The sequence below is a fragment of the Amphibalanus amphitrite genome, unplaced genomic scaffold, assembly GCF_019059575.1.
Source record: "Amphibalanus amphitrite isolate SeventyFive unplaced genomic scaffold, NRLGWU_Aamphi_draft 000702F_arrow, whole genome shotgun sequence".
In the NCBI taxonomy this organism is placed as follows: Eukaryota; Metazoa; Arthropoda; class Thecostraca; order Balanomorpha; family Balanidae; genus Amphibalanus; species Amphibalanus amphitrite.
In genome coordinates, this window is record NW_024882196.1 from 107581 (window position 1) to 126199 (window position 18619).

Genomic DNA, 18619 nt, shown 5'->3' on the forward strand with positions numbered 1-18619 from the left:
TTTGAAACCACGAAAAGCTTGCAAACGCGCGGCTAATGCGAGCCGACATACGCCGAATCGCGATTCCGGCCAAACATGGTCTCGGAAAAGAGGTCACAGGTCAAAGGTCATTTGGGTCAGGGTCATTGAATTTTCAGGGTCGGTGTAAAATTGATCAATGCGAGGGTACTAAAAGTTTTGTCGCGATCGGCCGCTTTTTACGCGGTTATTCGCGAAAAACCTTAGGGGGTGGGGGGTTGCATCACCCCCCCCCCCCCCATCTGTGCCGGAGAGGGTTAACCCGCGCCCCGCTGGGGGAGGCAGAATCTGCCCCCCTCCCGTTTTTCGCCAATAACTTCTAAACGCGTTACGCCAGCGACGTCAAACTTTCAGTACCTTATCATACATCAATTTGACACGTTCCCTGAAAGTCGGAGCGAAATCCATCAGAAAAGTTTTGAGAAATTGACGTTTTAGTGACGTCATGTTCGCCATTTTCGCCTCAAAAACGGCAAAATTTCAAACGCCGCTAACTTCTTCATTTTTAAAGGAATCAAGACGTAACAAAAAAGGTTATACGTGATTCTACTTTGTCTATCAAATGGTTATCTCGTTTTTTTTGAAAATGTTGGATTTTGGCCCAATTTTTTTTTTTATAAAAAAACTGACTTTTTTTGGAAAATAATTATAAATCCAAAATTTTGAGTTTATCGTAAAAACCGGAATATATGTCAGAGAAGTGGTCTATGTGCACCTACATACCAATTTTTAGAAGAATCAGTTAAAAAATGTGGGAGTTATTCAACATTTTATGACGTCACGACACACAAATTTAAAAAAAAGATGTTTATTGGAAGTTGTTGACCTCTTACGGAAACAAAAATAGCACCATTCGATTCACCGTGAAAAACTGCATCAGATAGACACCTTTTTAGGCCTTAACAACCAACTTCAAAATTTGACCTCACTTGACCTGACCTTGACCTGACCTCGACCTGAAATTCATCCAGAGGTGGTCCATATCACTTATTGAGCGTGCCTATTGAATTCTATGAGTAAAATGACCCATAAAACATGTGTCGCACATGCCCTTTCCTATATGTTGTTTTTGGTGATCTGACCTGACCTGACCTGACCCTGACCGTGACCTTTGAATGACATTGTATGCAACGAATATTGTCTTGGTAGTCTAAGAACACGTTTTGGGCAATCAGTCTCAGTCCATTCTTCGGCAACTACGGTGCAAGGCCGATACTGTAGAAACTTGCATTTTGTACCCTTGACCTGACCTTGAGCTGACCTCTGACCTACTTAAGCAAAAAAAAATTTGGGCTCTTATCCCTCGCCCTGGCAGGGGGGTGGTCGATGCGACCCCCCCCCTAAGGTTTTTCGAAGTTAGCGTAAAAACGGCGGCGCGCAGCGCCGCCAAAGTTGGCACAGCTTATGGGGCAGCCTTTTTACATATGACCTGAAAATGTCAGGTCCGGGTGACCTTGGGTCAGGTCACCAGGTCAGAAAAACCGGTACAAGGTCATGGTCAAATTTAAATTTTCTTTTTGCACCTGTCCAACTCACAGTTTTGCACTGATTTCCTTCAAACTTTCAGGATGTGCTAAGTTCACCGAGTTGTATAACATATAGTTCGGGTTTTTTGAGGCCACTGACCTGAGGTCAGTTAGAGGTCATTACGTCGTAATGTTAAGCCTATGGGAAAATACTAAATTCGGAAAATACTGGAGATATCCGCTTAGTTCTATCACTTTTGTGCTTTGAAACCACAGTACTTAACAGCAGGTCACTTGGTGCTTCTTTGTTTGGTGTACTTATCCATGGGTCAGGTCAAATGAGGTCAACTGAGGTCAAATGACGTTTTTGCCAATAACTTGGCACATAATGACGCTAGAGCTTAAAAAATGGTATCATTGTGTTCCTGGTGATCAGCCGAATCGAATGATATGCTATATGATGCAATTTGGTTAACTTTAACTTAATTTATTAATTTAAGTTTACTTAAAATTTAAGAAAAACTTTAAGTACACTTCAGCAAGCTAAAAAGTATATCATTAGACGCGCCTTGACGTGCTGAGTTCACTGGTGCTTTTTGTTTTGCTCTATCTTAATTAGATCAAAAGTTATAAGCGAAAAACTTTTGACCTGTTTTTAGCGAAATTTTTACATTTATACCCCCCAAAAACCCCCTAAATATTGACCTAGAGCAACCAAATTTGCACAGGGGTGAGAACTCCAGGGGGCCCACCTACCTACCAAATTTGGTGTTTCTAGGTGCCATAGGAGCCAATCGCGAGGGGGGGGGTCGCATCGACCTCCCCCCCCCCCCTGCCAGGCCGTGTTATGAAAAATGCCCTGCCAGGGCGAGGGTTATGATCCGCCTTATTGAGAGCTTTCGAGTGCCGTTTTCCCCGTCTTTCTACGACCATCGGCTCGGAAGTTAGACAGGGGGGCAGAATCTGCCCCCCCCCCCCCCCCCGCCCAGCAGGGCGCGTATGGCTGAATAGCCCAGCGGGGCGCGCCCGCGGGTTAAATTACCAGTGGCAGTGGAACACCCCAGAACGAACGGCACACGAGCGCCAGAATAGTCCAGAAGCGTTTGCGCGACACAGCCGCCAGCCACGGCTGTGACCCGACCCGTGTAGAAACACAAATGTTGAAAGGCATATTGCGGACAGCGCACAACAGGAGCAAATTATGCACGAAACTACAGCTAAACAGCTTGATTATCATTTTGCATTTCTAATATCGATTCATGTTTATAACTATAACAACTGATCCTAGATCATTGGCACTGCTTTTTAGCAGGTCACGCGCGCCCGGCGGCCGATTTTTGTTGAGCCACGCGGGCCACAATTGTATACCGCCTCGGGCTACTGCCCGTTTTGGTGGCAGACCAGCACCACACCAAGGACACACAAGCGAATAATAATGAGACAAAAGGCATTATTGTGAAACAGGTAGGCAAAATATGCTTATTGATTAGAGCAATGGAAAATAACTATAGAGCTATGAGTCCCATTGACAGCCCTGGCTACCGGCGTCCACTGAATACCACTGTCTACCAGTACCTACAAGCACGGAATGCTAAAAAAAAGCACTGCCAAAAACAGCGAAACCATCACACCCGGAAATAGGAAATCGATAAGAACTGCTGGAAGTTCAGCATCTAAGCATGTAATTCAATCATATTTACTTCGTGCTTTCATTAAACCTAACTTTAGCTAGGTCACAGGCTTCTCTATGTATGCATATTGCATAGTCAATAGTCATGATAAATGGCAGGCGATCTCGCCCACCCGTTCGGATGGCTGCCACCGATAGGCGCAATGTGCAAAAATAAAGCATAGTTAAAAAATTGAAATTGGTCTGCCGATAACGTTGCCATGCCCTCCATCGTCAACGGAGACTAGCTCGGCCCCAGCGATGTCGAACTGTGACGAAACACGTCATTGGCTCGCGAATTATATGCGAGGCGTTCGTGTTTGCCACGAATTGACGAAGTCAAACGTCAATTAGAGCTGTGGAGTCGGGAGTCGGAGTCAACAATTCTGCTCGGAGCCGTAGTCGGAGTTGGAGTCATCAAAATCTTACCGACTCCGACTCCGGAATCTGCACTGACACTGCATGGCTCAATGTCATGTCCTGCACCTGTTTGCCTGACGATACTACGCTCGTTGACCTATGAAAGTAAGATTTTGTCGAAAATATCACATTCCTGTTTTGGAAGAGCATTTTCAGAAGAAGAAATTAAAACCGAAGACTTTGGATTCGTCAGAACCCGCTTTTGATTTTGCATGCTATATACGAGTATAAAGCATACCTACCTAGTACCTACATTTGCAGTGCAAGGCCTTGGCACCGGCAAAAATCCGTTTCAGGTATTAAGATAAAATATCTCCACCGTGAATCTTCCTATCATGATATGGACTTGAAGAGTAACGTTCGGAGTCAGAGGTAAAGTCGGAGTCGAGGTCGGAGTCGATTTTTTAAGCCAGAGTCGTACATGGGAGTCAGTGGTCACCCAAAAATCCATCGACCCCGCAGTCCTGGTGAACATACCACACATCTCACAATTAAAGTTAACCGCCTAGCTCATCCCTTCAACAGCAATAATCACCAACATGGCCGTCACCACCAATGACGTCATTCAGCCACCGGCCAATCAGCGTCTGTCTCCTCTCACGGCCGTGTTCTGACCCGACTGTCATCTCGTTTTTGCACCAATTAGCGCCAGTTCTTGTCCGCCCCGTCGCTGGAGACCATCAAGCGCTTTTTGCGGTTTCCTTGTAAGCCAATTTAGTGTGGAGCGGAACAATAGGCCCCCATCTACTCGTGCGGTGATCTGGTAACGTGTTTGGCGTTCTCGGGGTCGCAGAATGTGGCGGGCTCACCTCCGCTGGTGGTCCAATCTAGAGCGGGTACTATGCACCGGAAGTGATCGGCCTATCGGACTAAGGCATGGTGGGTCGGATGCGTTCGGTGTTATCGGACCGGCTTACATGATGATGTGGAACGTTAAATGGTACTATAAGCAATCTGTACTGTAACATGTGGTTAAATGCAGGATTACATAAATCCCGTGTGACAAGGAATGGATAAGTGGGTTCCGTTCACGTAACGATAACATTTTCAAGTCTAGACTCTGCAATCTACATATACCCCAGAGAGCCGATTAGATTAGCAAGTCCTTTCTCTTACGAATAGGAAGTAAAATATAAACGTTCGTATTCAGGAAAAGCGCTCCAATTTCTATCGGAGGACGCTCCTTCTTCCTAGGAAATCGTCCCTTGAAACACTGACGCCTAATTATCTTGCATTCCGCAAGGCGTTGCGAAATGAAAATCGATCATTAGCCCGTTTCATAAAGCTAGCCTCTGTACGGAAGACTGACCCAATGAGCCATGCATCAAACGGGTGCCGCCCGGACCCCCGTACCGTAAAGTGGGGCTATTTGATACAGTGGGGCTATTTGAGACAGTATTTAAAATCGTTATAAAATGAAGATCGTTTGATTTTTGTGTGATATTTTTGCTCAGGGAGGTGTGGAATCGAGAAGTAAATCACCTGAGCAAAAAATTAAGCATAAATTTTAAGTGGTTTTTATTTTATAGTAATCTTAAATACTGTCTCAAATAGCCCCACTGTCTCAAATAGCCCCACCTTACGGTATATCTGTCCGACTGGCCCGGTCGGGGTCGTATATTCCTCAGTGTGCCGCCGGCCAGCCGCCGTTTCTCCGCCGAATCGGACCGCCGACAGCTGAGAGGGACATTACGCTCCAGTTGCAGTCAGCCACGACCATAAAACAGCCATTGTGGACGCTGATCGGCGAGAGATCGGCGTCAGTTATTTTCCCGCTTATCTGGTGTATCTTGGGTGTATCGGGGAGCCCCTGCCTCTGTCCCCACCGCCAGAGCCCCTCGGAGCTGGTATCTCATGTATGTCGCTGCTCGGCAGTAATGATTTGGTACTTGCTCTTTATCTCATTGGCGTACCTCACCCAATGATAAGCTTCAAAAGGCATATACATAATTATACAACCCTGCAATTGAGGATGGAAAGAGTTATCGAAAATACCGAATAGAAAAGTATCGCCTAATTTAGTAGCTCTATGGAATACAATTTATTTATACTCATGAACTGAAATTTATAAGTCCGAGACTTGCCTCCATGTTATTTGGCGTTTTATCCGGTAGCATCTCTCTTCGGATCCGCCACAAATCTGGATTTAATTCTTTTACACATTCATTTATCGTATCTGCTCCAGGCGCTATCTAGTGTATCTTAGTATTCACAAAGTCGCACTGAGGGGCGACACAAGCACGCTCGCAGGAGCACTCCCCTACCACAGACTAGCCCGTGAGATGATCCTGATGGGAGCCACATGTGCGCCCCAGCTCCCCACTTGCGCCCCCGAAGCATCTTTTCTATGACAAACAGCGCTCGTTTATCATGTCGCATAGCCCACACCGTTTGACTGAATGGGCGAAATTACCGCACCCTCGGCAGATGCGATCCGAAAATCGATGCATGGGCAAATTGGTGATTTGTTAATTGTCTGTTTCGTGCAATCAGAAAAATACTTTGCGTAGATAGCGTATTATCAGATCATAGAGAGAATGTGTAAACTCAGAAACTGATGGCATTGGGCCGTGAATTGTTTTGTATGTTATTGTTTACGCGAGTAGCTTCGCTTAACAAGGGAGTTATCATTACGCTGTGATGTAGGAGAGGGACGTATAATCTTTAACGTCCATTATTTCCTTCGGTAAAATCTCAATAAATTAATTATATCTAATATCTATCAATGTAGGGATATTGTATTTGAATTCAATACGGACAATAAACGGTTAAATGAATATATTTGTCGTCAGGAGAGGCTATGAAAATATTCCATCAGTTACCTATGTGAAAACAGCTGAACACAAGAGATCGTACTTGGGCATTTTTAACAACATTTGCATGGACTGACTTCATGGAATAGGTAGATCCAACACCCTACGTGCGTGTGCCTTTTCGGACCCTTGTTTTGATGGAGCCACTGCTTTCGCAACAATCCACTACAGCAATTTTCGTTCCAGCATCTTATTTACGATCGACATAGCGCGTACGCAGAATAGCAATTTGCAGGCTCTTAAGCGCAGCTCTTTACCATCTCTAACAGCACCGCTTACACGCAGCATCAAGACACAACAACCACCAATAGCCCCCACGTCGATGTTTCAATCAGGAACCCCAAGACACCTCTCTCTGTCTTTGTTGGACTCTGCAGGGGTCAAGCCACATTGTGCACCAGTGCAATAGTGCTGCAGGCATTGCTACGCAATAGTGTATCGATTCGTCGGCGTGCCTGGTGACTCGGCAGTGCTCAATCGACTTGCCCATAGCGCGTCACCATGATGACCTGCACTGTCTTTAGTTCGCTAGCCGTCCGTCGCGCTGGACAAATGGCACGTCAAGTGGCCGCAGGTGCTGTGCGGTATGCTGACGCTCAATCACTCCCGGGGTATTGCAGACTGTAGAGACCCGTCAATCACTGATGATTCAGTACAAGGCAGGAGAGGATCACGTATTAAAAGCGGGATCTTATCTTGGACTACGCAACACGTGAATGTGTTGCATTATCATGTCAACCAATGCTGTCTTGATGTGTTTTGCGACTTGAGTGACGAACACAGCCACTCTACCCGACACTAAAACAGCCATACTGAGCTCCATCATCCTCTGTATTATCTACCCACTCGCAATACGACGTCATGTCTCCCACGGTCACCACTGCTGTTCAACTGTCATAACATGTACATTGCACATCGCACGCCTTGTCAGCTGTCTGCGAGACAGCTGTTCAGCACAGCACGTGCACAATCATCACATACGCATCCGTCTCGTTGCTATTGATTTATCTACGCGTGATAAATTCACGCCGGCCTTTCCCCTAAAAAGCCGCTGTAAATCACCAGACAGGGAGGGGGAGGGGACACCAAGGGAGGCACAGGGCATCATAAATCAGTCCGCGGAGGATGCTGACGGTCTGCGCTCGGATTCACTCGGCCGGCCGCCCGGCTCACCGTCCGGGAACAGAGTGGTCCTGGTCCTGGCACGTGCTCTCTCTCTCTCTCTCTCTCTCTCTCTCTCTCTCTCTCTCTCTCTCTCTCTCTCTCTCTCTCTCTCTCTCTCTCTCTCTCTTCCCCTTCCCTCCCACATTCTATAAATCTGTGCGGCATGTGAGTGTAAATATGTGTTAATTTTCGACGATCACGGGCCGGCTTAGCATGCCACAATATGTATGCTAAGGACACGAAGGAGAATAAGAGGCAGCCGAATGCTCAAACACACCACCATATTCAGAAAAGTTCTGCTGCTCATCAGTGGGACAAAGACAATCACTGCCCGCCGCCACCCCACAAACCAATCTAGATAGATAGATAGATAATGTATTAAGACCTTCCATGACATGGATTATATAGCGTCTACGTCAGTACAAAAGTGATGGTTAAACACATCAATACAATACACTTCGTGTGATAAAAGGCGATAAATGAGACAGTAAAAAACGGCCGTTTCTATAAAATCGCACCCAATCTAGGTGAGCTCCAGCTACATCGTAGCATTCAGAGCCTTCACCGCACGGTAGAGGAAACTGCGCTTGGCAAACTCAGTCCGTACTCGAGGTAGTTCAGCCTGCCCGCTCTCACTGGCGCGTGTGCGGCGAGAGGACACATCGGACCGCGCCAACACTCGGCGGCGCAGCATCTCAGGAGCGTCGGGGCAGGTGATGAGACGGCGCATGGTGGCAATATCACGTTCAGCTATCATCTCCTCGATACTCAGCCACCCTAGATCGCGCAGCGATGGCGTGACGTGTTCACGTCTGCCGAGGCCGGTCACAATGCGGACACCGAAGTTGATGGCCTTTCGCAAGCGCTGCCTTTGGGTTGCATTACACCCTCCCCACACTGTTAAACAATAACGAATGTGGGGGAAAACGAGACACTCTATCAGAAGTTGCCTGACACATTTTGGTAGTTTGTGCCTATTACGCGCAAGACTCACTAGCACGCAGTAGCACCGTTGGACGACTGAGCTAATGTGACAGCTCCAAGACAAGTGTTGGTCAATGACGACACCCAGGACTTTGACACTATCTTTGGGAAGAATTTCATCGCCGCCGAAGTGAACGGCAAAGTCCGAACGGACTGTCTGACGGGAAGATCTTAAAATGGTCATCTCTGTCTTAGTCGGGTTGATTTTAAGCCGATTTTGTGTGAACCATTTGAGTGAAATAGCGAGAGAGCTTTCAATGCGCGTTTTAAGTGCTTCAAGGTTAGATGGGATGTCAGCGTCAAGGAATTGGGTGTCGTCAGCATACATCACGATCCTACCATGGGGTATGTGTTGTGGCAGGTCGTTCGTGAAGAGGATGAACAGCACGGGGCCCAAAATGGATCCCTGGACCACTCCATGCGTAACATCCAGCGAGCACGACCCGCCCCGCACAGTCTGCGTACGCCCCCGCAGCCAGGCTGCGAACCACTCGCGCCGCACACCGTACCACTCCATCTAGTCTAAGAGGCGGCCATGCTCGACACTATCGAATGCCTTAGACGTGTCAGCTGTCACAAGTGACGTCATCATGCCTCGATCGATGTTGTCAGTCGCGAAAGTGACAGCGTCGAGCAGCGCCGCCTCAGTAGACTGTCCTTGCCGGAAACCGTACTGTTGAGGACAGAGTACATGATGAGATGTCAAGTATGCCACCAGCTGCGTACAGACTACCCGCTCACATAACTTGGCCACGACAGAGATCACAGATATCGGCCGATAGTTGTTTGGGTCCGACGTGTCACCTTTCTTATGCAGTGCTGTGGCAGTCCCGCCCCCCGCCCGCACAGGCGGAAGCGGCCAGCTTCCGGTCTCCCGCTGTTCCGGAGCGCGGCTAGCGCATTGCCCCGGGGGGGGGGGGGGCGGCCAGCCCCGAGGCGATTACTAACCGCCCCCGGCCCCAGAGGCGGCATGGAGTGCCGAGGGGTGGGGGAGAGGGGCTCCCAGAGTGCCTAATGTGGGTTCTGCAGGCGGCGTGCCGTACCACCAGAGCCTGAAGAAATATTTGTTTATGGCAACGGCCCGAAATGGGCTCGTAGCGTGGCATTGCTGTTTTCGCGATCCATGAACATTGAACGATTACTGCCTACGAACGGAATAGACAAGAAACACTATGAGATGAGGTCCTCTTTTCTAAAAAAAAAATACAATTGAGGAATTCTCTGTAGGGCATGCTTCCTTTTTCAATCGACTTTTTGCATAACTATTTCGGTAATCATAGATCGTAAATCATAGATCGTACCTACCTATATTTTATGTTACCCATTGCTGAGAACCGCTAGTCATATCGGGGAAACTTTTTCATTTTAAAGAACAAATATATTTTTCTTATTCCCGAAAACATTTCTCCACACCCGTATTGTAAATCGTTCTGACAGGATAAGCATTTGCATATAATTATGCCGGAAAATACTCAACAAAGGTTGGTCTAGCCCATTCTTAGCGTGATCCTAGTCTAAATAATACGTGTTTGTATGCCAAATGATGAACTTAATTGCTCCTTAATAAGATAACAGTTCAACCCTCTTTTTGGCAAGATGTCAGTCCCAACAAAAGCATCAAACAGTCTGCAAGAAATCGCTTTTCATTTTGGACCATTTGGCATAATCTTCACTCGCGTTTGGCACAGTATCGTCATCTGCCGCTGCTACCGTGCTGCCACCTACCAGTTGACACTGCCATAGCGCGAGACGGACAGAGCGTTATTGACCGACTCCACTACGCCATCCCTGCTGATCTTGAGCGACTCAGCGGTTCCCTCGCGGGCATACATGGGCAGGTGGTACTGGTTGTTGGCCAGGTACTGGAGGATCCAGCGCTCCACCATTTTGTCCACTCCTCCCCTTCGGAAGTCCTCCAGAATCTTGATCAGCTCCGGCTGGGAGAGCTCGCTGTATCGGCACAGGTCATCCACGATCTGAAAAAAGACGCGGGTTGTTGGGGATCTAAGATTTTTTCCTACCATAGGGATGATAAAAACACAGCTTACCTAGTTCATTTTGAGTTGACTAGATGAGAAGGAAAACATCTCCTGAAAAGTGCATTTGCACTGAAGTACGAGTACCAAACGGAGGACGTTTTCTGCCATCCTCGAAAATTCGCTCCACCCCCTACCTTTTCCTCGAGGGTGAGTTTTCCGTCCCGGCAGAGACAGCGCTGCACGGCCCGTCTGATGTCCTCAAGAAGCACAGAGAAGCGATCGTGGAACACTAGCATTGCCCACGGATCGCGGAAGTAGGTGTACAGGTCGGTGATCAGACCCTCCTCATATCTGGCGGGGTCGGGGTAGGGGATGAGGTCGTTGGGCCGTTGGGGTATTCTTGTATTGCTGATGGTTTGGTTAAGTTCATAAATGAGGTCATAGTGAGGTCAGACGAGGCACTTTGCCGAAAACAAAACGGATGAACAGGCTTTTGGCTCCCACAGTTTCGCTTTTCACTCAAGCTTTTTTAAATGAAGAGAGGTTTCAAGATTTTACACACAAAAATCATGCCTGTTGAGTTGCAATATCTGACGACAAAACCTCCTTTAATAAAAAAATCCAATTTCATCGATTTGTTATTGCATATCACAGGCAGCTCGTTGGTTCTCCGTAACAGCCGGTCCGAAGCCTATGAAAGCAGCTCAATCCATTTCAACTCGTCTCATCTTACCTTGCCACCATGTTGTTAAGCAGCACTTCGTGCAGACCGTGCAGCGCGATAAAGTTGTCCGTTTCAATATCGTTCTTGGAGAAACAGGTGATCTTTTGCACGACCCTGTATTCGCTTATCTCGATCCGCATGTAGCCGGTGGCTGTAATAAATAAAAACGTATTATAAATCAAGCGAATACTTACCATACCCGCATTATTTGTCGTCAGAGAACAGAGACAAACGCCTGAAAGTTATGCTGTACCGCATAGCCCGGCTAGCTTCAATTCCTGTCCCTAGATGGCAGCACTAGTTGGCGCCTACATATATGCTGTACCGCAAGGCTTCGAACCATCCCACTAAAGCGCTACGAACCGGGTGAATTATTACGAAATATTCCACTTTTTCGTTTAGCTGTTTTCTTACATCAATTCATGAACACTTTGAGTTACAAAGTAGCTAGTTGTATGTAATAATTACTGTATTGTACGGCCCGATAACGACCCATACGGCCCGCTAATCGCTGCAAGATGATACCTCGGCATTAGACAGCCAGCTGCTCTCCCCGTGAACCTGGCAGGTGGACAGTCACTTTACCTGATAGGTAGACGGGGTCGCCGGTGGTCAGCACCCAGGGAGGTTTCTGGTCGGCCAGTGGCTCCGGTGCCACCACGTGCAGGTAGTTCCATCCGCCGGGCAGCCGAGCGCGGGTGACGCGGGGCTGCTGGAACTCCGGCGGTAGCGGCACCCCAGCCAGAGAGGACCTGGTGACCAAAGGAGAGACGGCCATATCAGACCGCGATCTCATTTCTTTGCAAAGGGCCCATTGCTCTTCTTGCTCTATGTCAATGACTTGCCAGATGCTGTCACTTCAAATGTGCGAATGTTCGCAGATGACACAAAGCTGTTCTCAGGCATCTCTTCTGAACATGATGTGCGGACATTGCAGGCAGACCTGAACGCCCTCGTGGAATGGTCTAGAACTTGGCAGCTGCCATTTAACGAGAATAAGTGCAAAGTGCTTCATGTTGGTGCAGCCAAGGACCACCACTCATTTCAAATGGGGTCGGACAGACTGACAAACACGTCAGTCGAGAGAGACCTGGGTGTGCAGGTCGACTCAATCTTGAAGTTTCGACAGCAAGCGTCTACGGCGGTCTTCAAAGCGTCTCAAGTTCTTGCGGTCATCCGCCGGTCCTTCGCCTTTTTAGATGAATTTACCCTGCCTCTTTTGTTCAAATCTCTCGTGCGGCCTCACCTGGAGTTCAGCAGTCTTGTTTGGGGTCCGTTCAATAGAGCTGATCAGAAGGCAGTCGAAAGGGTCCAAAGAAGAGCCACCCGGTTAGTGGTGAGCATCCGCCACCTTCCATATCCTGAAAGGCTGAAGAGACTGAAGCTCCCGTCACTGTACTATCGGCGTAGACGCATGGATATGATTCACACATACAAGATGCTGCACGGCCACGTTGATACTGATCCTTCAGAGCTTCTGGCAACGAATCCTGAAAGGCGAACTCGGGGTCACACACTTAAACTACGGAAGCCTCGTGCAACCTGCCGTGCCAGACTGAATTCATTTTCTGTGCGGTGTATTAACGATTGGAACGGGCTTCCAGCAGAAATTGTACATTCGCCCTCAGTCAACGTCTTTAAGAACAGGCTGGATGCACACTGGGAGTCGATCTGGTACTCCACTCCTGTAACAGACTGAGTACTAAGTGAAGTTATGGAAATCGGCGAGAACGGGCCCTACAGGACATCGTGCCTCTTGCCCCGATAACACGAAGATGAAGATGAAAGGACTTTGAAGGCATGGCTCTGGCAGCGATATGAAAACATGTAGTCTGGAAATGACAGCCAAAACACGAACCTACTATTGCACATTTAATGCCCTTTCACGCATCACTAAAAGATAGTTCTGTCCAGTGTCCAGCCCCACCTGATATCTCACAGGAATTAGTTATCACAGCTCATTCCTCCACCCACTCACAGACTGCAGCCGTCTCAGTCTGTGTCAGTTTCCCACCCTCCATACCTGCGCCGATCCTTGGTAGTGAGTCGTTTGGTCTGCTGCGTATCGGCGCCGTACAGACGCAGAATCTGATCACCCAGGGCATGGCCAACCTCACGGGAGCTGTACTCAAAGTGGTCGAACCGGTCGGCGTAGTATCTGAAATATGGAGGACAAGGGCGAGGTTAGGTATTCTAACGAGTGACAGGCAGACTACATCAAACGCAGTATGCACTTCCGAAATGAAATGCAAGCTAAGTATGCACATCATGATGCAGGTGATGCCGAAGATTGGATCATAGCAATTAGTTAAAACGTTTTTCGCCTTTATATCTTAAATTAAAGTATTTACCTAAATTTACCGAAAAACAAACATGAATATCGAATGACTGAAAACTTGTTTGCAGCACAGCAATATGGTGAATATCTCAATAAGTCGATGGTCGTCCACCCCAATCCCTCCCTCCGTCTCACCTGCGCGAGTACTTTGTCATGGTCCCTACGGCCTTGATATCTGGATCATTGGTGCCAAACTGGTGATCGATCACCAGCCGTCCGTCAAACACCAGTGACGCGTCGTTGAGGGCCTTGAACGTCACCAGCTCGACGCCGCGGTGATCGTAGACAAACAGTCCGCAGCAGGAGAGGTGTCGCTCGCCCGTCAGGAGCTCGCCGCCTCGCAGCTGGATGCGGTACACCCGGTTGTTGTACTTGATGTCCCAGCACACCAGCGTGTAGCCCTCCAGAATGCGGATGCCGTTCTCGGCGGCACGCAGACGGAAGAAGACACCCTTGTCTACCTGCGGGTAACAGAAAACCGTGATGATATCGGATAATGGATGGCGACAGGGTGGCACGTACGTTCAACCTATTATTTTCGGCGTGTATCTCGATGAGAAGTGTAAAAACGAACAATCAGGAGGCCCTATCTAAACACGTGCGCGCATCACATATCGGGAAAATCGGAGTTTCATGAGCTACGTAAAGCCAGTGACCCCGATAGATCCCCGAGCCTCGCCAATGATGTTACCAAACGCCTGCCTCACCTCTGGGTCGTGTGATAGCTGGGTACAGCCGCCGAGGTCGTCCAGAGGCGGCAGGACCAGCACCAGTCTGTGAGGCGGCACCGGCAGTCGCAGCAGCGTCTCCAGACAGGTCAGGGTCTCCAGGTAGCCGCCGTACACGATCACATTCTCTGCGGGAGACGTAAGGTCGGGGCAACGAGCAGTGTTACGTAATCAGTATCATCTGAGAGAGAGAGAGATACGGTTTATTGATGTACAAACACTATACGGCTTCGAGCTCAGGAGCTCATATAGCTCGTATTACGCCATGCACGTGTGGCGTTTAAGAACGTGAATAAAGGAGCCGTTGTCAGGTAAGTGCAGGTACACATAGTCCCAGCGGGAAAATGCCGCCCGCGCTGGGACAGCAGACAGTAGTCTCTGCCGGTCACCGCAGCGGTCGCTGCGACAAACACATCACACAGCTAAACACGGTTTCAATGGGTATGCACGATCTGTTCATCAGATACGCATGCAGGTCGACTGTCGAGACTGGGAGCTTCTGCCTTTAGTGCATCTTCACGACTCCCCACACTCAGCTCATTATGCAGTGTTCACTTTATCCCAGAACCCCACCGATACCGAACACCGATAACACCGATAACCCTACATCTCCTTTCTGCATCGATAACCCTACATCTCTTTTCTACATCGATTGTCTTTCTCTTTCCCTCTTACCGTTCCGTTCCAGACAATAGGCCCTGACGTAGTCGAGCGCCCTCTCTGCGTCATACTGCGAGTTCACGCGGAACACGTTCTCAGGCGCCTCCGGCAGCAGAACCGGAGGATGAAGAGGCCGACGGTCGGAGAAGGGCCGGGACGGCCGAGGCACCAGTCGAGTCGGTAGCTGGTATTGCAGGCCGCACGTCAGCAGAAGGTGGTCGTACGGGATGTCACCCACCTCAGCGACTCGGATCAGCTTGTGCTTCCTGTGAGAGGCGGTGGTGGGGAGGAGGGAAGAGAGAGAGAGAGAGAGAGAGAGAGAGAGAGAGAGAGAGAGAGAGAGAGAGAAGAGAGAGAGAGAGAGAGAGAGAGAGAGAGAGAGAGAGAGAGAGAGAGAGAGAGAGAGAGAGATAGCGAGAGATAGGGAGAGAGAGATAGAGGGAGAGAGAGAGAGAGAGAGAGAGAGAGAGAGAGAGAGAGAGAGAGAGAGAGAGAGAGAGAGAGAGAGAGAGACGTGTACAGTTTAGTTAAAGCGGACATGTTGAAACTGTTGTATGTATTACGCATACCACAGTCAGTTATGAAACGGGACAAGGATGCTCAGGCATCTATGCAAGCTTTAATTAGGTTGACGTGACGAGCAAGAAACCCTTTGAAGTTTGAACTAACGTCTACCAGTTCCTTGCCAACATGAACACATTGAACACATGACACACCCTCAGGTGGCCGAGCAGGGGAGCACAGTGACACCGCCGACCCCCAGTCCTCTCGTTCACTCACCTGTCAATGGCCACCATCACCCCTCGCACCAGGTTCACCCAGACGTGCAGCCACATGGTTCCCAGACGCTCCGGAGTGAACTCCTCCGTCGAGGTCCTCATGGCCGCGGCCAGCTCGTCCCCGCCGCCGTCCGGGAAACCGTGAGGATCTACGAGCGTGACGTTGGTGAACAGAAGCTGCCGTGAGAAGGCGAGCCGCTCGAGGATGGCCAGACCGGCGTCACCACCGCCCACTACCACGATCCGACTGTTGACCCGCCGGCGACGTCGAAGGACGGTGGAACGGGAGGCAAGCTGGAGCGCCAGCGGGTCCCGATGCTGCAGGATGTGCGGCTTGGGTATGTTGACGCCGAGGGAACCGTGAGATAGAGGATACTGGATCTGACGACGCCACGTCACCGGACTCAGCGCCTCGAGAGACGAGGCCAGACTGTGACCCTCGACGTCCTCCGAACCAGGTGGGAAGAGTGGGTAGAGCAGGACGGAGAGACCAGTCAGGCGCATCACTTCACCGAGGACGACACGAGCAAACCGGCGGAAGATTGGGTTCAACACCATGTGATACAGGTGACCGAATCCATTATCGTGATGCTCGCACGTCACGTACTCCTCGATCTCAAAGTGTGAGCGAAGGTACTCGACTTCCATCTCGGGTTTCAGCACAATCACCCCCACCACCTGGTCCTGACAGCGCACCACCAGCACCGAGCTATGCGCCGTTCCGCTGAGGAACATCTCCCGCACCGTCAGCATCAGACTCTCAGCGCTCTCTGTATGCTTCACCAGAGTGCGGATGGCACCCAGGTCGGCGCTCTTGGCACTCGTCACAGTAAAATCAGTCACCAGCGAGGCGCGGTGGAACACGAACAGCTGGTCAGGAAACGTCGAGGTGGCGCGGTGCGGCACTCGCGTGAAGAGCTCCATCAAAGGTGTCTCGGGCGCGTCGGCCGGCACCGTCATCACCAAGTAATCCACGTCGCGCATGCGATCCAGCACGGCTGGCAGAAGGTCGATGGAGCGGCACGCATACTCATCACGGATACAGAACAGAGTCACGGCAGCGGCGTTCGGCTCGCCGTGGTACTCTGGCACCGGGCGGGGTTCAGGAGTCGGCCCGGTGGCCGGCTCGGCACCGACGCCGGGGTGCACGCAGCTCACCTGACGTGTGACGGTGCCGTCCGCGGACACGGGGAAGCCCCAGATCAGCTCGAGCACGGGCCGCGTGTCGTCCGGCTCTGTATCGTTGGGGATCGGCGCCTCGTCTACCTCGGGTAGGCCGAACCCCGGCTCGAAGATCGCCGGACCCCACAGCTGTTCCAGCATCGGAACCTCTCGCTCGACGGGCGGCTCGTCGGTTGTCTCCGAGACGCCGACGATACTCCGGATCGAAGAGCCCGACGCGGCTGTGGCAACATCAGCAGAAGTTTCCCTTTTTGTGGCGGCTATTTGGCTGACTTTCGCATCGGCCCCAGTAGTAGACTGTTTCCCGTCGGCAGCTTCTTGATCAGTTTCAGCTCCAGTTTCCTTCTCTTCTCTGCCCTCATTTATGGATTTCGCTGAATCACTTGCCATTTGCTTCTCAGAAAATTCACGAGAACGGAGAGCAGACGGACGTACGCCGAGCACCTCTTCACTAAGTTTCACCCTGAAGCCGGTCACATCGTCCGGGTCGGGCTTACGCAGGCCATGAAAAGGTGCCAGCTCGAAATTGGCATTCAGTGTGTCCAGATCCACCTCAGTAGTCACACTCATCAGCCCCACAGCCAACTTGTCTACTTCAACCACCGCTGAGTAGGATGACTCGCGCTCGTCAGCAATCACCTCAGCCAGAAAATACTCTCCAAACTTCTCCTTAAGTCGCTCCTCGTCAACATCAAACATGGGTCGCAGATCGTCGTGGTCCTCGAGCCGCGCCGGTCTGGTGGCGAGGCGCGGAACGAAGCGGCGTCGGTCAGCTTCCAGCACTAGCTCCGGGTTATTCAGCGACGATATCGGTCGAAAACCGATCTCCTCAAGCCCGTGCACATCGCTCAGCTGACAGCGTGCCACGTGAAAGACACGCTCCAGGTCTGGCACGGAGGCAAATAGCCACGTGAGGAGGGCCATCTCCACGTGCTCGAGGGCCGGCCGGGCGCACACCAGTCGCGTCTGGAACAGGACCGTGGCGATGCTGAGCGGCGCCGGGCCGAGCAGCGGCGAGCAGTTGCGCAGCCAGCCGCGCCACGGTTTGCCGCGCAGCAGCGTCTCGGTGGGCTGGCCGTCGAACACGGCGAACCCCTGCACGGCGCCCAACTCGTCGACGGCCACCAGCGAGAGAGCCGCGTGCTCCAGCAGCGGCTCCAGCTTGGAGAAGCCGTAGATGTTCTGAGCCCACTTCTCGTCCCACTCGAGGCTCTCGATGCTGGAGCGGTCGGCGCGACCGGCGCGACGCACCGCGAGCCGCGGCGTCGGCGAGCTGCCGTCGGAGCCGGCAGCCGCCAGCGCGATGTGGCGCTTCATGCCGGCACTCGCCATGGCGGCAGATGGCGCTGGATGTAAACACCGTCTGAGAATGGAAATGGGCGAGCCCTGAGGCCACTGAGATTAAGTGATCACATTATCAAATTAAAAGCTGCTGCTATAGCTACATAAGACTTAATTATTGAATGAGACCGAGAGAATAAAAATGATCAAAGCGCTCAAATCCTTGCTCAAAGCGGACATAAATTCAAGGGTTCGTTCGCAGGAAAAAGGGCACTTAATCACGCGGCAAATTGCCTAACTGGTCCACTGGCAAAGAGATCCCATAATAAGCACATGCAAAGGCCACTAGACGCACCCAGGACATTTCATCTCAATCCACGCATCGAATTATGTTGCACGAGATCCGCCTTCAGG

At 50.5% G+C, this 18619-nt stretch overlaps 1 protein-coding gene across 2 annotated transcripts; it reads right to left on the minus strand.

Moving 5' to 3' along the window:
• Positions 1 to 10164: 10164 nt before the first annotated feature.
• On the minus strand, positions 10165 to 18477 carry LOC122364838 (cilia- and flagella-associated protein 61-like). 2 transcript variants are annotated; one of them, XM_043335597.1, is made up of 9 exons: positions 15744 to 18477; positions 14979 to 15229; positions 14283 to 14431; positions 13711 to 14036; positions 13261 to 13395; positions 11823 to 11989; positions 11247 to 11388; positions 10708 to 10864; positions 10165 to 10510 (listed from the first exon to the last, which is right to left on the minus strand). In XM_043335597.1, the coding sequence occupies exons 1-9, from the start codon at positions 18254 to 18256 to the stop codon at positions 10256 to 10258; spliced, it is 4095 nt and encodes a 1364-aa protein (XP_043191532.1). In that variant the 5' UTR covers positions 18257 to 18477; the 3' UTR covers positions 10165 to 10255. The 2 variants fall into 2 exon arrangements, with proteins under 2 accessions (XP_043191532.1, XP_043191533.1); XM_043335598.1 differs by having other exon boundaries at positions 10165 to 10538; positions 15744 to 18433.
• Positions 18478 to 18619: the final 142 nt, after the last annotated feature.